This window comes from Anguilla anguilla, chromosome 8 (genome assembly GCF_013347855.1).
Source record: "Anguilla anguilla isolate fAngAng1 chromosome 8, fAngAng1.pri, whole genome shotgun sequence".
NCBI lineage: Eukaryota > Metazoa > Chordata > Actinopteri > Anguilliformes > Anguillidae > Anguilla > Anguilla anguilla.
In genome coordinates this window covers 32,813,789-32,837,885 of record NC_049208.1, presented here as the reverse complement: position 1 = coordinate 32,837,885, position 24,097 = coordinate 32,813,789, and the positions used below count along the sequence as shown (strand labels likewise).

The 24,097-nt window shown below is 42.3% G+C and overlaps 1 protein-coding gene across 2 annotated transcripts in view; it reads left to right on the top strand.

Annotated features, from left to right (window-relative positions):
* The window catches only part of LOC118233009 (zinc finger protein ZFPM2-like), an 84,610-nt gene that overhangs the window by 43,953 nt on the left and 16,560 nt on the right, over positions 1-24,097 (top strand). For both annotated transcript variants that reach the window (XM_035428302.1, XM_035428303.1), the window contains one exon: positions 7,810-7,921. In XM_035428302.1, coding sequence (XP_035284193.1) covers positions 7,810-7,921 — 112 coding nt within the window. The remainder of the gene's footprint in view (positions 1-7,809; positions 7,922-24,097) is intronic.

The following is a 24,097-nucleotide window of genomic DNA, read 5'->3' as shown; positions in this document are numbered from 1 at the left end:
TTTTTTAAGAAAGATATCGGGGAACGGTAGCAATCATAGAAAGACTGGCTGTGAGTGAATTCCAGCACTGTAGGCCTACGCTGTGTTTATACCCTCAAATTCTGCGTCCTAAAACCTGGGATTTGGCCCAAATTTTTGTTTACAAAACGATGTGGATTACAACGTGAACCAATCAAAGAGAGACCAGTTCATGTTGTAAACCAATAAACTATGAGGTTGCACATTCACATAACAGTACACATGGCTAGATGCTTAGAGACTTTCTGCTTGCCAACCTATTAAGATTGTTTTAAAACATTTGAAAACAACAATGGCACTACACCCCAAAATATTGCTGTGCTTTGGTTGAGACTGCATGCATATACACAGTCGCTGTTCTTCTGCAGAAAGTAGTTTTCGATTAAACCGTGCATAACAAGGTCTGTGGATGTTTGTGAGTAACTGTAGCATTCTATTCAGAAAGAGACACTGCAGTTGAGTTTTCTGAATGGCTCTTTGAGCACCACAAAATCTTGATCCCATGGAGGTCCGTTGTATCAGGGTGACTGAATATATAGAAAACTCAGCGAAACTATCTGGATGGATAGATAGCACTCCAGGTAAGTCGAAACACACTGTAAGCAATTTTAGTACATTTTTGCACCATATTTTGGGCAGTATGTACTGTGAAATTATTTTACTGTTTTTTACTGTGAATGGCAGTGCATACTGGGCAGTCATTTTGTATACATGGCATGGGATCATGGGATACACTACTATTGGTTGCACTGAGAAGCCGTGCACAGTGAATGTCTCTAAAAACTGATAAATGACAAAAAACAAAAGGTTTTTGAAAAGCTGGGAGGGCAAAAGAAGTATTCTTCAAAGGTCCACATCAGCCATTGGACCAGACAGAAAGTCCAGAAGAAAGCACCACTCCTTACCTAGCTAGCCTTAGGGAGTTTACCTAGGCTAGCCAGGTAAGCTAAAGTTTCCTGTCAGATAGATCACGTTAGTTAGAACCAGCTAGGACCCTGCTTGCTGTCATCTTTTGTCAGAAAAGTCCTATTGTAAAACATCCAGCAGAGTACCGAATTGTGGTAACTGTTAGTCTGGGATTGACAGTAGCCTTGTACAAGAATTTACATGTATAAAAGGTATTTTGCTAATGTCAGCTATTAGATAGATAGCTAACTTTAGACTAGCTAGTGGAATTTTCTAAACCATCACTTCATTAGGTACCCAACTAAACTAAATGGTAACTACATGGAAAATGCTTTATTGTGTTATCGGCAAGCTCTGCAGAAACAAAAAAGGTTCCATTGTTTTACTTGGACTCACGTAGCAGACATTTTTTGTGTTGCTAGTATTATGGCAGTCTGTAATCCTGTAATTCTGCTTGCCAAGGAGTCATAGCTATAAATGTTGATACATGCTCATGATGAGGTGTGTGGAGAAGCAGGGGGGTAGGGGGGCATGTCTCTTTATCTGTGGGCAGGGCCATCAAGTGTTAAGATTTTCAAGATGTTTTCACAACATTGCAGTTGTTGAGAAAGTTGCCTACTGCAGCTTTAATTGAGTGGGAGCTTGATTCTCTAATTTTGTTTACTGTGAGTATGTATGCCTGTTTCAGTGTGGATGTTTGTTCCCTGTACGTATTTTTGTTTGTGCTTGTGTGTGAGTGCATGTTGCAGTTCATATGTGTCTGTGTCTTGACGTACTTGTCTGTACATATGTGTGCATGATTATATATGTGTTTTGTGCGTGTGTGTGTGAGTGCGTGTGTTTGTGTTGGTGTGTGCATGTGTGCGTGTGTGTGTGAGTGTTTGTCCCTGTGTGCCTGTGTGTGTGTGTGTGTGTGTGTTGCAGTTAATCTGTGCCTGTGGCAGGTTTCCCCTCTGAAACGCAGCTGTGAGCAGTGGTATCGCAGCTCCATTGTTGTAGCTCCTGTCAGAGTAGGGAGAGCCTGACGCAGGCCTGCGCTGGCCTGATAAGGCAAAGAGGATTCAACATGGCTGAGGAGAATCAGTGGGACCTGAGAGTGGAGTACAGATGAGTCTTGCGCATGTGCATACACACATATATATTCACATTATATATCTGTATCTGTATGTACCTTCATGATATCTATTGCAGGCAGACAACCAATGTGAATGTACTTTAGGCCCGATGCTCAAAAAATCAGAATGCAACTTTAGTTATCCAAATTCCTTAGATCCATTCAAACAAGTAACATCAGACCACACATGGTACACTGTGTGTTGTTGGGACCTGTATTCATACAAATTGCGTATTTGGTTCATTACAGGCAGTGTGTTTAGGCAATAGACAGTAGACAGATTGATGAGACATTTAAACTAAACTCAACTTTAAACTAAAATGACATATGCTGTCAAATTCTGTAAGCATGTAGCCTAGTCAAAGTCAAAACTATTATTTTTTTATATATGCTCGTGGGCATAAATGGTCTTTTTTCATTAAACACAGCTAATTGTGCCTTGATCACTTTCAAAAAACACATACAGTTTCTACACTGGAGGTTCTGTAGCTGTGATGTACACAGTAACATGTACACAGTAACATCACAGACCCAAGTTTACTCTATCTGAGTTTATCTAGCACTTAACATTTTGACTGAGTAGCATCACAAAGTTGAATAAAATGTGATTTTAAATATAATTCAGTCTCCAGACTGGATTGTGTAACAGTCTTCCAGTTTCAGGGAACAGTTTCATTGCAAGGAAGCAGTGTGCAAAGTTTCAGAGTGAAAATATGGGACATATCAGTCAGCATATCATTGAACATATTATAACTAACATATATTCTTGAATTTTAAATGTGCCACGAAAATGCTGAAATATTGAAAATATTGTCATAGTTGTGGTGCTGCTTGCAGTGTATGTTGAAACTGAGTTTGTTAAGGAGGTTGCCATATGAGATGAGTACCTGTTGTGACCTCATAAATCCTGGAATGAAAATCCTTTGACAGAATGAACCATGTGAAATTAGCCCAGATGGATGAGCTGCACAGAAGTTGAAAGAATTCAGCAAAACATGCTGGTATTTGACTGTAGTCTTACAATATACCACAAAAAGACAATTTTGCAATTTGCCAGGAATCCCCTATGGTGGTCCTAGACATCAAGTTGTGTGTACGATTCTGTCAAACAAGAACACTGTGTTCCAGGGTCACTGGAGAACTAATTGGGTAACAAAGACCATTCCCAGCACAGGGAGTTTGTCTTTTAGCTGCCACTATGCTTTAGACACTGATAAGGGATTTCACATCTAATGCACAGAGCGGCACAAGTTCAACATTGATATGTTACATCTCAGTGCAAATATTATCTATCCTAATGTAGGTTTACAAAAGACACATTTGTCTCAAACGCACACTGGTAGTGGACTCCTTGATACGGAACAGAATTCAAATTTGTACACTTGTGTAGTGTTCTTGATTTGCATTGATTCTGTGTGTTGGCGTTATTCTGTATTAACCTTCTTTACATAATACATGAAAGTATTTTAATTCCATTTCATTAAATGCTTTAACTGGACTTTTTGCTTAACGTAATGCTTAACAGAACGCATTCTGTTAATTTTGTTTTAGGTTTGCCAGAAGTTACACAGTTTTACCATGCCAAAGGGGGAAGGCTATGACTGCCAGTAATTAGTCATTTTCTGTGCCTTTATGGATAAAGTATCTTTGTTTGACAGGACTCTAAATGCTTTTTTCATCAGTCTGCACTGGTGCAGATAAGTCCAAAACTAACGAAACACCAGAGCTATTTATTTTTCACCACAAGTGTTGCTGTTGGAAAGCCTTATGTTGTTATATTTACAAAGTCAGAAATTATTCTGATTCAAAATCATTAGTGTGCCTTGCTGTGTTTAATCTGTAACTTTATACTGACACTGTGGCATAACAAAACAGTCGTCCCGATAGTTCCTTAGAGAAAATCCCTTGCAGATTTGACCTGTCCTTTAATTACCGTTGGAGGTTATGCAATAATGTTCTGTAAACGCTGAGTATTTTGTATTTTACATCATGAAACATACATAATGGATTCCTTGTGGTTGACAATGCATGTCAGTTGGTCAAATTCATCTTATGGCGTACTGTAAAACAAACCTCAGTAAGAATAGATGAATAGCAATCAAATGAATAAGAAATGTGAACAGCGGATTTGTAACAGCATGCTGAAACTTTCACTTAACATTTTTAAACAATTTTCACATTTTGACAATTCGCCTTACCTATTCAATCGCACGAAATGAAACAGGTCAGTGTTGTGTCATCTCTCATCTCAAAGCAAGCTGCTGCAAAACTAACATACAGAGTAAACACAGTCACTTCCGTTGCATTTCCAGACATTCCTTCTGTATGGCGCAATTATGTACAAACAATCGCATTTCCCTGCTGCACCAGCCCTGATTTCAGCAGCAACTGAAGTTTAAAGTAAGAAGTGTTAGCCTTGAACGGGTGTTGCCTTGCAGATTAATGGCACAGTCCGTGACAGTGAGGGAATTCACAATTTGATCGATTCAAAGGGAAAGCAAATTTGACATAGCTGGGAAAAAAAGAGAGATGGGGACAGGGAGAGAGGCATTCTGTTGCAGTGAAGCAGTAAACTAGCTGTGGCACCGCACAAGGAAGAGAATTTCTCTCCTGAATTATCTCCCACCTCACATTTGCTCTTAGGCAAGCAGTTTAAAAGCCAAGCCATTGAGCCAGTGATCCCATTTGAAATGCAGAAATGATTAGAGGAGCTTGCCTCATTTCATATCGCGGCTTTCTGATTTACGACAGAGCGGCAGCCAAGATCTATCTCTGAAGGGAATTAGGGTGCCGTTTTTGCATATTTCAGTTATTTAGCTTCCCAGCAGCAGATGCTGGCTTGAAAGAAATGGCTGTATGGAGGTGTTTTTTTTTTTCCTCCCATTTGCGCAGGAGAAACAAATGGCGTTCTGAAAAATAAAATGAAATAGGAAAATGTATTTTTAAAAATGAGCTGGTAGTTTTAAATACACAAAGCTCACCCATTTTTGTGTAAAACCAATGAAACAAAACAAGGGTTTTGCATGTCATTATCAGAAATGCTGCTCACAGCCATTGGATGTTGGTGGTGTGATGCGGTGTGTGAAATGTATTGGAAAATGGAATGCGAATTGATAATTGGTACAGCCCGTCGTGTGTCATAAATGTATGCCTGGGTGTAGTTTATTTTTGATACTGAACCAATGCCACTCCCATTTTTGAGCTCATGGATTCTTAAATTCAAATATTTTCAAAAAATAGGAAAAGGGACATGTCAGCATGCAGCCCATGTCCTTTCATTTCATCCATCCATCCTTTCAGATTGTACCAAAACTGTGATATCATGGATGTTTGACAGTTGAAGCCCTCCCAGCATATCAGGGATGGGCTGTTTGCCCAAGGGTAGAACGCCATTCATTGAAGTAATGTTGTCACCCTTGCATTGTTAGGTTGAGCCGACAATGAAACTTGGCTTATCCCAAGAGAGCAGACAGGAGAAGATGGAGTTGATACTGCCTTGTTTGAGATCAGTCCCCCAAAATGTGATCATTGTGACTTATTTAATTATAACAATGATAATTCTTAGTCTTCTGCGTTTAAAAATGCAACAGCTGCGTTACTTTCCCACAAGGGTACAGCAGCTGGGCTTTTCGAAAGTAAACAGCCACAACGTGCTGTTCTTGTGTCATTAATTTATGGGGAAATGCTGGAAGATAAAGAGTTTTTTACTCTCTCCAGATTAAGAAGGCCTGTCCGGGGATAGGCAGAGAACAGAAAATTGAGCAGAGAGGATAGAGCGCTGGAGATAAAATGTAAGAAATATTCCCCCATATCTAAACAGCTTTGCAGTTCACCCACGTTGACCGATAAGGGTTAAGAGTAGCCAGCGGTCCTAAAACGGCCTGTTATTAGCCGACTATTTATCTGGAGTCCATAGGATAGGTATGTAGCAAGTGTAGCAAGTGTCACGGGCTACTTTCTTCCCTACCTCCTTCAGCCAATCAGAGGATCATGGTATCAAGGAAGGATTAGCAGGGACCGTGGGATTTGTGTGATTGGTTAATTTATCGGCGGGATAGCGGGGTCTTTCATCTATGCCAGAGTTTAATCACCCTGGCCGCAGAGGCTATTACAGGTTTGCTCCTTTCTTGAGTTAGTCCAGCTGTGCCCTCAGCTGCGTATTATCTGGAACAAGCTTTAGATTTGGCTTCTCGCTATTAATAAAAAAATTAAAACGGATTCACGATGGAGGCTTTTGGTCACACGGGGCCTATGATTAATGGTGCAGTTGTGCCAACGATAGCCGAGGAAAAAAATCGAATGACCATAGAAATCATCCGCACGCTGGCTTTGTGCTGTTCTAAATGCTGCGGATGAACATTTATATAAGATTTAATCACCGAGGCCTGAGTCCCCAAAAAAAAAAAATCGATGAAGGTTATCTTTTTTTGTTGCGGCAACTTGCGGAGTTATCGATTTTCATTTTACTGCGAATTTGGAACATTGGTTTGTAATCGCTTTCTGCTGGCTTGCACCGTATCTTCTACATGTTAAATGGTGGTGGTGCCCAGAGTAGGGCCCAGGAACAATCTACCTGGAGGGGAATCATTGAGTCTGGGGGAGAGAAAATCTAACAAGAAAAAACCATGCATCAAACATCCTGGAAAAAGAACAAGTATCATTCAAGTCCTGACGCCACAAGGACCAGCTTAATGAGGGAAACAGACATGCAGCCAGTTTTCTCATTGGATTTTGCTGTTGTGTAAATTGGGATGAGGAACTGTGGTCCTCTTCGCTTTAATGGCATCTATGGTATTTGGTATTCACCTATGAAGATTTTATCCAGTGGGGAAAACTTGTGTACACTGGGTCACATTTCATAGTTATTGGCATTTTGTAGTTATTGATTTCACTGGGTTTGGGTGCCTAAAACAGTATCTGCATTGCCTTGTAATTTATTTCTATTTCAGCAAATCTGTCTGAGAGGTTGGGGCCAAATTGTGGTTGTATAGAAGTACAAAAGTTGTGTGATCATAATGGGTTACTGAGATGGGTTACTTTCCCTGAGATGTGGGCCAATCAAGATTTGGCACTTTCATTACCATTTCAAGACATATGAAAATTCAAGGAGATTCACAAATATTCTGAAAAATTGAGGGGAACAGCCCATCCTTCTGTGGACTCTGTCAGGGTGTGATCTGTGGTGTATTTTTTAATAAAAGAACTGTCACAGTTGAAAAGAAAAATGCCATTTAGCATTCAGAATAATTTGCCACTGTATGATAAAATGCAACCTGTGTATCCCTCGGAAATGGATACTGACCCTTCAAATTCTTTCCTGTCAGTTTCAGGAAACAGCCGAGATCCTGTCGATATCAGCGCACAATGCACCTAAAGTTCAGGCTAAACCTCGCCCAGCCCCCCTGCCCTGTTTCTCCATTCCTAAAGTCATCCGCATCCTCCTTACAGTTCACGTCCCCCAGATAGGCAGGTCCAGTCTGATCCGGTATCATCTGGAATACCCACAATAATAACCCTACTGTTCAAGACTGAGCTTGGGCGAGCTTGTGGAAACTCAGCAATGCTCTCAGATCAATTCACCACCATTCCCCACAGTACTACTACCACCATGAGACAATCCAGGCCCTCTCAGCAAGTTCACACGACTCGGGCCTTCGGTGTGTAAAATCTAAAACGTCCTCTTTGCGTCCCTGGGTGCGGAACGGCGGAGGGCTTTTGCCTTTGATGGTGTGAATAAAGCCAGTGATTAGCGGTTATCTCTCCCCTTGCAGCGGACCCAGAGAGAGGTGCCGCTGGCTCTGGCGGAGGGCTCCAGGTGGCTGCAGGACCTGACTTGGCTTGGAGCGGAGGACAACAAAAACAACTGCGTGGTGTACAGCAAAGGTAGGCGCCCGCGTCCGCCAGCAGTTCCGCAGGCGAAATGGAGCCCCTCGCTCTGCCAAGGCCTTCCTCGCCGGAACGACGGGGAGATGCATCCAAGGTGGTGTGAGCGCTGGGAGCTGCTCTAGTGTATGTCATCACTAAGGCCTGGTGCAGATGGTATCAAGGCCTCGTACATGGCTATCTCCCTGACTTAACTCTTTCAGTTGCTCTTGAGAATTTGCTTCAAGTCTGTTGCTGTTCTTGGTGAAAAATAGCATTTTCTATCTGAAATATACCTAGATTAATAACTTTACATGGTGCCATGTAGATGATATATCATTTCACGTGCAGTTGTCCTTGGAGCTGCAATAATTGGTAGTTCTGAAGTGTATTGTTTGGTGTTGGGTTACTGTTGAGGAACTACCGATAACCAATGAAATTAGCCAATTAATAATATCACCAAACATTGCAGAGTGAACTAACAGCCCTTTGGAGTTGCACAAGCTGGCTGTGTGATGTGGGCTTTACACTAAGTGCTGAAGCTCAGTGGGCTGCAGCTTGGTTCAGACATGATGGGAGATCAGGTTGCTTGTGGAAGTGGTGCTTGTGGTCCTGTATAGGGCACTCTACACTCTGGACCAGAAATGAGTAGGGGTGGTAATACCACTGTCCTGACTCTACATCTGGCCTTATGCAATCCCCTAAACTCCTGGCCCGCTTTAGCTATACTGCAAGTGAGAATGAGTTCTCGGTTGATGTTGGTTAAATAAAGGTACATAAATAAATACATATTACAACAGTATTTTGAAACATGAACATTTGGAGCAGACTGATCTGTCATCTTATCTGTAATGTTGTGACCCTGGCTCAGGTAGCTGACTGTGTGGCGTTCTGTCCTGAACTAAAGACATTCATAAGCCTGTTTCTGACTGTTAACATGGCTTAGTGAGAACGTGCGGCTTTATCACTCCAAAGCGGTAACTTTTTTAAACAGTCACTCAAGTCTGGCTGGAAATTCACAGGATCTGAAACGTGAGTGAAAGGCGGTCAGTGGTTGAGAGTTATCGCCCTGTAACTAAACCGCAGGTGGAGATCGAGTTTGTTCTCCCTGAGAGGGCTGAGGTATAGAGCCGGGACTTTGCTGTCATTTCTGAGGCTAATCAGTGTGCTGCTCTGGGGCCATATCCCTTAACCAGCTCCTTGACTTTGTGCTCTTTATCGTGCAATCATTAAAGTTTTGATAAGCTGTTAAGTCAGATTACGCAGTTCTTTTAAAATGTCTAATCTTTTTAACTGGGAGAGAGACTATATTAAGCTGAAAGGGGTGATAATAGGATTTAGCGAACGGTTCTGTTAAGACTATAATTTCTCATCTTCCTTTGTGTCTATTATGTGTAGTTGGTTCAGGGTTTGATTAGAATTACTCTGTTATTATTGTCTCAACTTCTTTCTAATGGTATATTGGATCATCCACTTCCCCACTGTTCACAAAATTATGCATCTGCATTTCCTGATTAAAGGTTAGCTTACCCACTGTTTCATGTTTCATTCTCTGGTGTTCTTCAAATGAAACAGAAACAAATCACTTTTTTTGTGGCCTGGTGTGTTTCTCCTTTGAAATCTATAGTACAGTACTTTCAAAACCAACAACTACAAATAAAAATCCACAGTTTAAATGGTAAATGTTTATTTTTGAACACAGAAAAGACAAACTGAGGAGCAACTAAATAATAGGTATTTTCAGGTTAATATTTTCCTGTATTAATAATATATTAATGGGACCCTCAGCCATTAAACTCAGTATAATTGCAGATTAAACAGTAAAATACCAGAAAATATCTGGGCGGATATATCAAAAGATAAACAATTAAAGGCCAAATACAATTTTCGAACAGTTGCAAAGTCTCATAAATCTCTTTCAAACTAGCCAATATTTGATACTAAAATCAAGCAGAAATTTGTCATTGTCTCAGTGCTGTAATGTAAAACATTGCTTTGTCCTTGAAAGAATGACACAGAAGATGTCTCATTATTAATAAGGATTACAGAGTGAAATTGTGTGGGATGGTCTTACACTGGAGGTATTTGAATATGCCATTCACACTACATATTTAATGTCTTGTAAATCTTAAGTACAGCAGACCCACTTTGTCAAAGCACTATTAAATCCTGCTACAACCATTAATTAGGACACCATTGTGTCTGAAAGGGGCTAATGAAGGGAAGTATTGAGCTCTTGTGGCATCTTCGCTATCTTATCAAAGTGCCAGTAGTTCGTATGGGATGGTGTATATAGGTACTGTTGGTTTGCATAGCACAGGTCCATAGTGAGTACCATCAACAGAGAAGATGAATTTTGAGTATTCAAAAGTGTTTTTATTTTCATTTATTTTATTTTATGTTTATTTGATAGGGACAGATACATTTAAACATAGATTATTGTTTAACAAAATCCAATTAAATGTATCGCAGCATTTATAGCATATGCTAATTTCCAATGCTTGTCCGTAATTTATGGATACATTTTCGCACTAACAGAAACTCATGTACAGTAAGCCTGCATAATAAGTGTTTATGAAGCTAATGATTTGAGAGAAGCTCTCAGTGTGACTGAAGGTGTAATTGCATTTTCTTGGAATAAAATGGCTCTTGTGTTTTCAGGAAGAATATTTATTAGTGCTATGGTGTTTGGCTGAAATTATGAACAGGCATTCAGTATTAATCTGAGCGGAACAATGGCCATGGCAATTAATTGCAATTGTAACAATTACAGTGTATCTAAAAAGCAAATGTTCTGTGTTCAGTCACGTCGGGAAACTGACTGCTCACCTTTATATGTGCCGCCGCACCTAATCTGTTTTAATTTATTACTGAACACCAGACCCCGCAAAACAATCCTCACATTCCTTACACTGCTGACTGGTTCTGCTTCATCATTTTCTGCACACATGGTATGGATTCCTCTATGGAACAACAAATCCTTAAAACATTTTTAAAATTTCCTGGTAAATGATAAATGCCCGTTAACTTAAATATATTATAAGAATGTAAATTAAAGTTTATTTTTGATCAAGTTACGTGATTTTCAAATGAAGTGAAAATGTAAGGGGTTTAGTTATAATGGACATTCATAGTGCGACTGGCCATGCCTGAAGGGTATGACAGTGTTTACTGTATCTCTCCTCAAATAAAATGAACTCAAATCAGTTTTATTTTAATGGGACTTTTTACAGAGAGCTGTCACAAAGATGCTTTACAGAATAACTAAAGGAGAATTGAGCAAAAACCAGCCCCCAAAAAGCAAGTAGTGAGGTAAAAAAGACTCCCTGGTGTGATGAAAATACACTGAAGCTGTAGTGAACAAAACCTCCCCAATGGGAAGAAATCTCGAGAGAAACTCGGCTATAGAGTAGAGGTAGAGTGGGTGTAACGGGAATGCTATACAGCATCTATCACAGCAAATAATGCAGTGGGTTAAGATTGCAGTTGAGGTGTTAAACTAGCAGGTAAAGCATAAATTCCAATTGAAGGGATGATTAATATGCAGTTTGGGGGGGTGATATGATGCATCTGGGGCTCCTGGTAGCGTCAAGGCATGGGCTTGAATCAGGGGAGGCACTGTAGAAATCTCTGTGTGTCTTTGTGTTCAAGGAAGGATGTTCTGTTATGGTTGATTGGACAAATTCATATTTTGGTCAGAGGGGTACATTTATCCCATTGAACATTGAGCTATTATGGGTCATTCGCTGGCATTTGGATGAACAAATTATATATTATGTCACGGTACGTTATGGGCATGATCGGTCTCATGTCTAAATGGTGACACAGCCAAAGCATCTCTTTGTGAGTTTATCTAAAATATAGCAGCACATACCAGGTATAATCCAGTACAATGTGAGAACCACCACAAATGAATGACTTATACGAGTATCTACATTGAATATGCGCGATCTACAAGGAGGAGCCATGACCCTTTATGAAGACTCTGCAGGTTGTGCGTCCCAGGGGGGGCAGAGACAAACGCTGACCGGGGATTGAACCCAGGGAATCCGCACGGCAGGAGCACTCTATACCATACGGCTGAAAAGCTGCCGTAATGAGACAGAATGCCCCTGAGAACAATCAGCCATCACTCTACGGGGAAGCACGTTACAGTGTACCTCCTCAGCATGAATTAATCGGGGGTGGCAATGCGCTTGTTAAGGAGAGCAGTCGCTCGCTCGCTATAGAAATGCATTACTGCGCAGTATGTGGGCGTCTCCTGCTGGTGTTCTGGGTGTTAAGAGTTCAGGACGCGCCTCGGGGCAGCCGCGCTCAACCTGTGACAGAGCGCGCCGTGCTTTTTGGGCCTACCAACCCCAGTGCGGGTGAAAGAGCAGTCCGCCCACTGGCCAAGATATGGTGGCGATAGAGGGACGAATGCTGAGTTTTCCCGCTGTTGGGATTTGACACTGCTGATTCGATGGACCAACCAGATGGTTTGCTCTATTCCTCCAGATCTCTTGCATTATAACAAAAGCAAAAATGAGTTTCTGGCGCAAAACACACTGCCACTGCAATGTACTTCATGACACTCCTTCATGAATGCTTTTTAAGATGGAAATATGGAAATATTTGGAATATTTCACTTTCAATGGTGTGGAGACAAAACGTTCATTGTTACCATGGAGTTGAGTATCTGGGGGTTCTGTAGTGTCTTTGGTTATACCTCCGAGAGGAACCCCTCATTACTTCTCCTGTAGTCCCCCCACTCCTCTTTGATGTGATGCTTGTTTGCCCGCTGCTCCGATGCTATCCCACAGTCCCATCCGTTTTACATCTGCTGCTGCCAGTTTAATCCCTCCCCCCACCCCACCCCACCCCACCCCCCACCACCAAATCCCTTTACCTACTGTATCAAATGTTAGCAGAGATTACATCCCACTCCTGTGTGGGCTAGCCGTGTGACTGACTGTGCAGTGGCAGTGTAGTGCTGCAGGTACTGCTCTCTGTTCACACTCACGCGCCGTCTGACACCTCCTCCATCTCCATGTGTCAGCATGGCCTGGCTGTTTAAAATGCCTTTTTGTTTTATTTCTGTTTGCCGGGGTCGGAGGAAGGGTATCAGATATTTTGTGCGCGTTGTCATTATTTATGGTTCCAATGTCTGGTGCGGGAGCAAACATTCGTGAGAAAGTGGAGATCACAATTCATCTTTGTCCATGTGAAGCAGCAGTGCTTATTGTTCCTGAGAACACTGGCATTGAAATTGATGACATTATACACCCGCTTAATATTCAGTCACTGATTCACTGTTTGGAAATCATTTGTACAATGTTTATGTAATTTACTGCAATTTTCATTATTGATTAATAATTTAATTTTATAATACATTTGCAATCACTTAGCATGCTTCAATTATTTTTCTGTTAATGAAGAATCATGACTCACATGCTGGTGATGCATTTCCTCTTGTGAAGTTTACACTTCTGATCTGTAATCATCCACATGAGGCATTTATATAGGTTCTTCTTCCACTGGTGGACATGATAGCTAGCCTCTAAATGCACAGAAATCTATTAAGGGGTTTAAAAAGCCTTGCTTAACTGTTCAGTCACTGGGTCCACTTACAGAGGTGTTGCAACACTGCATGTATCAGTTTTATAAGCAGGAACACCAGCTATCACCTTCTCCGTTCGATTTAACTTTAATGATGTGTTTAAGCTGCCATAATTTTTCTGCTAACGAACATTACCATTTTCAAATCAGCTTTCCTTTGCGTATTCCCCCACCCTCCACAACTCATTAATGTTTACATTGGGATTTTGAGCATGGCACTGTGGAGACACTGGAAAGAAGGTCTGGTAGCTACTCTTGTATTTTATTGGGCTGATATAAAACACTGGGAACTTCTCAGCAGATGAGTTATAATGAGCGGAACACTGTGCAGCGTGATTGACAGGTCATATTCTCTGATGACAGATGCAGGTATGAGGGTGTTATATGTGGGTGTTATACAAGAGATCAAGCTCATTTCCACAAAGAAATGCTGCACAGCATTCATTAGCCAGAATTTATATCTTCATCTGACAGTGGCAAAAGATTGCCAGGCCATTATGTGGTGAGATTTGTTTCAACACTTAGCCCACCTACAGGCGTCTGACTAGGGTGCGTGAGGGGGGTGGGGGGTACACTTGAATTTGATATCAGCACATGTGAAAGATCTCATGTGTATTCCTTTCACACCTGCTCTGTTCAGATGACTCCTCCTCCTGAAATGCTCCAAACACGCGGTAGATCTGATGGTTGTTACAAAAGTAACAAGTGAGTTGACCAAAAAAAAATAAACTGCATTCTGTGAGGGAGGAAAATCCCAGCTGCGCACTCGAGGCCTGTGTTTAAAGCGACTGTAAGAACAGTGAGAGGCGATCAGCGCTCTCTCTCCTGTCAGAGGCCTTCTGGGCTTATCTTGAGTGAGTGTCAAAGCGGGGAATATCAGTGAGTGGAAGGAAATATATAAAACGGGTAAGCTGCTGGATGTTGTCGGGGAGTTACGACGCTTCATAAATCCCGGTTTGATCGGGGTGGACAAGCCCTAAATCCACCACTTCATAACGCGCGCGGCCGTGTTTGGGACCAGATTTCTTATTCCGCTCGGGAGATAGGGGCCCCCGGCTCGCTAAATAAGATTCATCACCTCACCCCCCCCCCCCTCCCCCCCAGACTCCCCTCCCCCCGCGCCCCCACCTTCGCGAGCGAGAAATATTAAAAAGCCTACGGGAGGCTGGCAGCCAATACCGTGTGTAATAATGGAAGGGCAGGGCCTCTGAAAGGTGGAACCCGGGCCAAACAGGAGGCGAACGTTATTCACTAAATAAGAGAAAAGGGAACGGTGCCGGCTTATCAGTACACTTCTCTTATTGGGTGAAAGGTGAGAGGCGCTTTGGTTTGTTGTTGTTTTTTCTTGTTTTTTTTTTTTAAATACAAAGAGGATGGATGCTTTCTGCTATGGCATCCAAAATGGATGCGCTTTGTCGAGTGGTAGAGGTCATCTTTCATGTGGTGAGTTAGGCAAGAGCGCCTCTTATTTTCTCCAGTCATTGCCCAGCCACGACATCTATCATCTTCGTGGGAGAAGATTTGTTTTCACTGCTGCTCTCTTTTCCTTTTAATTTGACTTTGAGCGTGGTTCAAGAAACGGATAATTTACTTGTATTGTTTAAAATGCCACATGGATTTTGTCAAACTTTTTCTCATATTGCTTGAGCCAACCATATGACAGTGATGCCTTTTTGAATGTAGCCATTAGCTGTGTTCACCAATAAGAAGACATTGTACAGGATGGTCATTCTGACCTGACACTGTTCTTTGTTCACGGGAGGTCCTTTAAGCACAACTGTTAACGGATCTTCATTTTTTAAAATATACAGCAATCTCCTTTTTTGGAAAACACGTATGTCATTCACAATCACTATGAAATGATTGGTGCAGATTTCACAACGGGGGACTCACCTCATTATCTTAAATCAAAGCACCAATAAGAGTAGTTTCCCTGTGAGTTACACCATATCATAGCTCACTCAAACGGTTTCTGTTTTACGTGTGTGTGTGTGTGTGCGTGTGCATGTGTGTGTGTGCATGTGCGTGTGTTTGTGTGTGTGTGCGTGTGTTTGCGTGTGTCTGTCTGCACGTGTCTGTGCGTGTGTGTGTGTGTCTGTGGAGTTCTCCAACGCAAAACTTTCTGACTCTCTCAGGGCAAATCTTGTGACTGGCGACAGCTGTGTTCGAAATTTTGGAAAGGAAGTGTCTGAGACGAGGAGGAGGAATCTTGATCCGTTGCCCGGGCGAGGAAGACAGCCCTGAGGCAGAGGACGGGCACGCGGCGCGTTAATATCTGTCTGTGATGCGTAGGGTACGTCTGGCCTGTCTAATCTGAGAGGATGGGTTGGTCGCTGTAGACGCGTTCCCTCCTTTGCACCCCATGAACGAGGGCTTTGCAGACAATGGCGCTGGAAACGCCCAGGTTCAGCTCGCAGAGGTTCAGAGACGGGCCCACATTCCTGGGAAAGAGGGAGGGCCCTCCAGGCAGCGTGCGCCGCTTCTCCGCGTTCTCCCTGTCGATAGGGACAACTGGACACAGCACCGAGCTACATCCTCCCCGCTTCTTTTTAAAACATGTATTTGCCCCCTCTTTTCTTTTTCTTCAAAATTTGAAACATGTCTCAAGTTGCTATGCTATGCCAACCGCACTCAAATGCTAGCACACTCCTCTGATGCACTTATGTAGGAGCTGGTGATTGTTCTACACGCTGTAGTCTAAGCAGCACTACAGGAGAGAGCTAGCACCAGTCCAGACAGCAGCCTGTCTTTCACTGAGTGTCATTACTGTGATCCTTCCCGTGCTCACACCAAAACAAACAGAAACTACAAGCATTTTAGAGTGTAAGATTATAACAATGATTGATTGTAACAATTTTAACTTAATCATCTGTTAAGTTAAGGAGAAATGTTTGAAGATTGGATTGTGGTGAATTTAGCCCTTATGATGTGATGACCTCAGTTACAGAACACTATTAACTTCCACACATTACCTGGTCCCTTCGTAGACAAGTTGTGAGTAGAATTAGCATGGTTTGCTGTGCATAATTTAGTATAACATGATATATTACTTTAAGGCAGTGCTTTTGCTAAAAACATTTGATGGGACTCAATGAGCTGAATGACCTGTTAATGTCACCCAACATTCTCACATTCCTGTGAAGTTTCGCATATTCTTTATCTGGCTGGCCATGGAAATTCCCCTAAGACAGCCATCTTTGTTTAACCTCCACTGATTAACACCAGACCCCATCTTGTTTGCGTGCTGCTGACGTGATGGGAAACGTTTACCCTCGACGGTCAAAGTGCCGTTGCTTACAAGCAGTAGGATTGTGACTGTTTTTAAAGCGCTGGGTTTCTTTTCTGCAGCACAGAAAATTAATCGCAGAAGTTAGTCTTCTTTGTTCACCCTTTTGCATCAGCGAGAGGCTAATGCCCCGAGGACGCCGGGGAAATTTCTCAGACGGAGGCTCCGAGGCCGGACCGGCATTTGTCATCACGCTCGAAGAGCTTCTCTTTAATACCCTTAATGCGAAATTCTGAGGGGAGCGCTTTAATTGAGTTTTACACAACCCGGCTGGGAGTATCGTTGGAAGGGTTGGCGGTGTTAAGGTTTTTAATCTGCCTCTCCCGAGAGGCGTGTTGACGAAGCAGCGCTTTCTTCTTTGTTAAGAAGAAGAAATATTTATTTTTTTAAAAAGCGAAGACTTTAGAGAGGGTACGGCCGTGGATAAAAATCGTTTTTTTTTTCTGTCCTCGGAGGGATCGGAAACTTGGGCGCAGAACTCGTGGACACATGAAAGAGACGAACTTCATTAAAATTAGAGACGAAACCGTGCGGGCGAGGGGGCAGGCAGACATGCAGGCAAAACAGACAGGCCGTATGGAGAGGGAAGGACTGAGGCAGACAAAAACCGTATTCACACAGGACATGTTCCTCAGGGATCCCCAAGGCTTTTACTGTCTTTTTATTCACCTTGGCAAGTCTGGTTTGTGCTACTGTAAATCCTCCAGTGGGTACAGCTGCCTGATTGCCATACCTGTTCTGCTGCTGTTTTGCGTGGCACCTAGGGGAAACTTGGCATGGGCCTATTGATTTGTGAGAGTTTGCTGCATAATGTATTATTTTCAAATTGTTCACTTGCTTTAAGACTGCTCCAGGAAAGAAAACTGAATCCCAATCTATTAAAAGTACTGCAAAAAAATTACAGTGAATGTAAAATAAAGAAAGTTTTGTTAAATTGAATATTAATACACATTGTATTCTTGGCAGCTTGAAGCCCCTGTCCCACCCGTCACTCAAGTGTCACATAAAGAATGCTGTGGAAACTTGGCAGGATAAATCTGTGTTTTAGAATCTCATTTTTAGTGTGTCTACCTGATGTGGGAGAGAAACAAAATTTGAAATCCAGAACAGGTGAATTTATAAACAATACACGGTTGGTTCTCTTTACTGAAGACAAAGACAAATGTAATTTTCCACTAAATTCAAAGGTGTTCGTTCTCTCCCAAAGCATTGCGGTTCTGTCTCAATAGCTCTTAAAATGATTTTATAGTTAAAATGTTAAAAAAGTTAAATGAGGGATTTTCTGTAAGAATGGATGAATGATATGATCCTTTCTGTCACTCACATTTGGAAAATTCAGAAACTCTATTACGTAACTAACAAATCTTACCAGACACAAAACACTGGTAATAAATACATATGGCTGAAATGAAATAAAATGAAATACTTGGTTTGGTTCAGTTTAACAACGTGACTGCGCTGTCTGACCATCTAATTTGGTATTGGCGCCCGTAATGATGTGCATCAGCACTGTAAGTCCTGTGTCAATGCGATAGTTCCCCGGCCCATTGTGTGTCCTCAGAATGGAGATGAAAGGGACAGAGTGGGTGGAGGGGCTCTGCCCTTAGAGAGACGGGGGGGCAGGAGGGAGAGGTAGATAAAGAGGATGCTGTTTTAGGAGCATTCAGCATTGACCTACTATTACATATAGTCATTCATTTCATTCATAATTGGTTGTGGGAATATAATGTGTCGTGTATATTTTTGACAGTGGGAAACTTAAAGGGATGCAAAATGTAAGAAAATTAAAATGTGTGTGTGTCTGCGTGCATGCGTGCGTGCGCGCGTGTGTGTGTGTGTGTGTCTCAAAGAGAGAATAGTTATGGCTTAAAGTAGTACTAAAAGACTGGGCTGTGTTCACTCATGAAGTTGCTACAGTGTGGGGGGGAGTTGTGGACAGTCGGCTTTTTGCTGTTGGAAATTAATGGTACATTTTTGTGAGTGGTGGTTACAGGCAGAAAATTTGATGGTGGGGAAAAATTGCTGAAGTAGGAAATGGAGCAAAAAGAGAGAAATTGGGCTATTTGGGCAGAAGAAAGCTGAAATTTCTGATAACATAAAAGGGAATTCAAGTCATGTTGCTGTATCACGTCTTGTATGTAAATTCACTGGAGTTTTGTGCTCTGAAAGCAAGCCGTACCAATTTTTCATTCCTGGAAGTGATATGAGGCACCATGCCAGGTTCACCAGGGCCCTTCCCTTTCCTCTCACTGTGATCTCCAACAGGAGACACAGTGCCCGTTAATGACTGTAGGAGAAAAATATATTACTTTGGTTCTCCATTCATTATAAGTTTTTGGCTTTATGGGAAAATAATGTTTCTTCAACATTATATGGTATGTATTGTATTTATTTGTTATTTGCTATATTATATAAGTCACCCTGAATAACTATCTGCTAAACAAAATGATAAAAAAATGAATAAGGGGATAAAAAACATGAAACAACATGAACCTTATACTATAGCTGTTCATACAGTTTTTTGCAGATCTGGTTGGGTGTACAGCTAATTGGAGCCCAGACTGGATGGCCCTGTTTGCAGAAATCATTCTGATTAGTGTAGCATGACCGGGTCATCTGCTGAGTTTGGCCGTTTTTCAGCGGGGTGAAACCGGGACACGAGGGAGTCTCGCTCCTGCATCCGTCCTTCGGCTCTGCTTTGGCTGTGCGATATCCCAGCTAACGTTCACAGCGCCACCAGTGCTAACGTTACAGTGTAGCTCAGTGGTTCCCCAGCCCTGTTCATGGAGATCTGCCGTCCTGCAGGTTTTCATGTCAACCCTAGTTTGGCACACCTGGTTCTACTAATTAGCTGCTCGATGAGATCTCAAGCTGTTGAATGAGGTGTGCTTTGTTATGGTCAGAGTGAAAACCTACTGGACTGTACACTTTCAGGAACAGGGTTGGGACAGCTGATGTAGCTCTTGATACATGGCACCTGAGCAAATGCCGTGCAGTGCTTTACAATGCACTCTGCTTGTAAATACTTCACTGTAAAGTGAAAAATCAACTTGTGGCATATGATTAATGTGAAATACAGTGATTGAAATACAGTGGCAAATGAGTCATTTTGAATGAAAATAGATTCTTGCCATTATTTAGAGATGATAAAGGCGTTTTGAAGACCAACTAGATTGTTTGTAGTTTGCACGAGTGATTGGCAAATTATTTGGTAAGGGCCGCAGTCAGAGATGAACCCCCTCTGATCACAAGCTGTGGAGCATGTCCAGTTCACCTGACCCCCGTCTTTTGGCGCTCACATCAGCGCAGATCCGATTGGTGGAGGCGTGCCACCCGCGGTCTTTGATCCTTCCCCCTTCTGGACCCTCGGCGGTGCCGCACAGCAGGGCTGGCACGGCCTCGGCCATCCGGCCGGGTTTGTTTAGGATTCTGCCTGTTTTATTTCCCCTCAATATTTTTCATCGTGTTCAGGCTTAAAATTCAGCTTTTTTCCCATAGACGCCCATTTACGCCTGCAGATACGGGACATTTACATGATGGGGGTGTGGTTTTTGGTATCAACCATGCATGAGGCATATTGCATGGACATTTGTAATAATCAAAATTATGTTAAAGTTGGGGGGTGCTGGGTTAAAATTTGGAGTGTCCCAGAAAAATAGTTCAAGCTCAGAATAGGTGTGATTTGGCCATGTGTAAATTTTGCAGACATAGGTCTTTATTCAGTCGACATTCGTTTTTCATTTTGATTTTCAAACTTTTTTGTTTTATTCTTCACATCCACAGTTTGTCAAGTTGCGTCAGACCGAAGATAAATCACGAAACTGTGTGAAGGAAAAAACTATCTAGGGGGATATTTGATAAAAGCTAAGAGGATAGTTCATAAAAACTAACCAGAGGTATATTTGCTAATAAGACCTCATGATGATCTGTGTGTCAGATATCAGATATGAGCCTTATTTTTCAGCTTTAACAATATTGTTTGTTAGTAACGGCATGTATGAGATCCTTGTCGCTTTAATTCATGTTAAGCTCAAGAAAGATGGAATTATATTGTTTAAGAAACAGTGAGCCAGTGGTGCTTTCTTTTAATGAGGCAGACATTTTGTCCAAATCTGATTTTTTATTTTTAAAAATGGCAAACATGGAGATAGAATTTGAGAGAAAGAATTTGGAAGGACATTATACAAGATATATTTGATTGCAGATAAATTCTGTGGCACATTTTGCATTGGCTTTTATTTGCATTTGATGCTGTGAAAGTGTAGTCTCTTATCAATTACCAGCAATGCCTACAAGCCAAAATATATAATTCAGGTTTGCAAATTACGATTTTAATATCAAGTGGGATCTATAAACAATGAGTTCACCGCATTTGAACAACAGGATGTTATGATGCGTGAACACTGAATCATGTCCAGGCCTTTTTTCCTGGATAGAACACACAACTGTCATGCTGTGAAAAAATAGCAAGGGAGTCATTTCAAACACGTGCGCACACACACAAATACATACACAATAATTCATTGTTTAACTTTAACTCCCCTCCAAAAAAAAAAAAAAAAACCCCAGCTCATCCTCTTGCTCAGGGGTATTTGTGAATTATTTTTGTGCGCGCTTGGAAACCATTAAAATTCAGTTTACCTTTCTTTAGCCGCGCGGAAAATAGCAGGAGGGCTGTTGAGGAAGGAGTGCCGGAATTCACCGAGGCAAACAGCAGCAGCCATTTCAAAGCCTCCCGGGTAGCATATGGAGCCCTCCAAGTTTTATCTGCAGCTTCCCAACTGCTGCTGTGCGGAGTACTGAGCTAACCGTGGCCCCTGAGAGCTCATTAGAAGCCCTTGTGTATAAGCCTTGCTTGGGTGTTGCCGGGAGCAGCCGAATGCGAGAGGCGATATCGGAGCCGCTCGAGAGATAATAAACACGGTTTGCACGGAATGTCATCATTTGGCATCGTTGCTTCGGCGAGGCCCATATGGGGCACATCATTACGGAACCTTCTGGAAGAAAAGCAGAGGAAACGCTATCAGACGGATGTCAAAATACCGCTAGTTGGGATAGTTAAATTGTTCATTAATGATTTATCTGTTTTAATTGCCGTACACTTCCCCCCGCAGTGTTATGCACGGCTTGTAGGGAGTAAGAGGGGCACCGCCTCGCGTGCGTGGTCTGCAGAAGGAGGGCACAGGCCTCGGCCGCTGTGCCCGTGTCACGGGCGCAGGTGGCACAGAGATGAGGCGAAAGGCACAACCGGTCATTACAGATGTGGTGGAAAGGAACAGGGGGAAAACACATTATTCCCAGGTACCCCCATCAGCCTGACTCGCTCACTCTCCTGATTCTGCCGGGATAAGAGCGCATTCCGAACGTTTGCCGGGGCGGCGCGCGGCACACACACCCAGACGCGCGGTAATTAGGAGGGTGCGCGGCATTATTCACACCCGCTAGGCTGTAACCGCGGTTTCGCAGCGATGCCTTTGGGTTAACGAGCGCGTCTAATCCGCCGCGCGTTCGGGAGCGACGAGCGGAGCGGAGGAGAAGTGTATTTGTCACGCGTTGCGCACACAGACAATCGCGCCGAGCTGACGCGGTCAGAGCTGCGTGCCGCTCCGCACAATGGAAGGAGGCGAATCGCAGCTTTTTATGAAATAAATAAAAAACAGAGGGAAAGGCACATGCTTAAACTGTACTGTAAATTCTGATGAACTTTTCAGAAGTGGTGAAATAAATAACCTCTTGAAAGCACGGCGTTTCCGGTGATACAGAAGGGCTTTTAGAAGCGTGATACTCGAAGGTGACAGCTTGGAGGAGATAGTCGGTTGGCGTTGAGAGGGAGGGATAAGAGGATATGACATTTTGTCTTCAGGGTTACAGTATCAGAGTCAGAGCACAGCCTTCCATTACTGGATCTATATTTCTCCATTTTACTCCATCTCTGGCCTGTCATTTTGTTCTTTTTTCCCCCCAGGTGCTCTTAAAAAAATACCACAACAGGGCAGCCCATGTGGTGTATTCATTTTCATTTGTTTCTAGACCACTTATAATAAAATTCTTCTTTATTATAGAAGAACTTTATTATAATAAGAATTTATTATGTATATACTACCTTGTTGCAATCATATAACATCTGATTGGAGCATTAAAATGACCATTTATTCCAAACTCAGTAAACATTTAAAATTACTCTCAAGGGCAGTGTTTGGTTGAGAATAACAAGCACATATAAAGTCTGTGGTCTTTAAGTGACTGATAGATTCATTGCTTGGTACACCCAATGAAATTCTCAACCTCAGTTTATTTTCATTTGGAGGGAACATCCCTGGGTGTGCTTTAAGGGACTCTTTCGCAACCTGGAAATGATGGGGTGGCAGACAATGCATTTTTCCAGGAGCTGGTGTGTTAATTCCCTTTTATTTTGGTTATATAGACATTCACTTGTCATCTAAATGCCATGCCCTTTGTGATGGGCTTTATGTGAAAATAGGAACACATTGGGACCTTGTTTCACTTTTTTCAAAAACCCGAATCTCAACAGTAATTTCAAACAATATCTCATTATACTGAGTTCCAGTAGCTGATGCTCCAAACATTATTTACTGTAATTAGTAGGATGTTTAAGTTTCAGTTTGCTATAGGTTTTTAAACCATTCATTAGGGTGCACTTGATGGCATGAGAATCCATGTTTTTGTCTTGTGACAGTGTATCAGAGGTTTTCAGTGACATCACGGTAATGACATGATGACAGGGGTACGGTTGTTAAGGTGACGTGGTGAGAACGGAGGCCGCGGGGCAGGGTTTTAGGGCCTAGTGTTAACACGGCTCTTGTTCCTGCTGCAGAGGAAGTTCCAGGGAGAACGAGAGCATACAAAAGCACTAAAATTCCTGAAGAAAAAATGTTTTCCTGTTTTCAACACTTTCATTCAACTTCTGAAGTTGGACTTAATCCATTCAAAACAGAAATCAGCATTTTACAATTAAAAAAGAAGGGGGTGTGTGGGGGGGGGGTGAACTTGCCTGGATGCAGCATATTCATATTCCTATGCGAGGCATTATCACTTAAAAGGCTTACTAATTACAACGACGAGACAAAAACTCCTTGGATTCAGTCCAGACCCGCCAAATGATAAAATATGCCTGCGCTCCCTTCCTTCTTAATCTCTGCCGAGCACCTTGGCACCTTGTCTCCAAAACACATGCCAATGAATGTGAAAATGCCATTTGCAGATGCAGGTGTGACATTTGATAAGAAACTTCTGGATTAAATATGCTCTGCTAATGAGGAGCCCGGCTCAGGGCAGGACTGTCGGCCGGATTG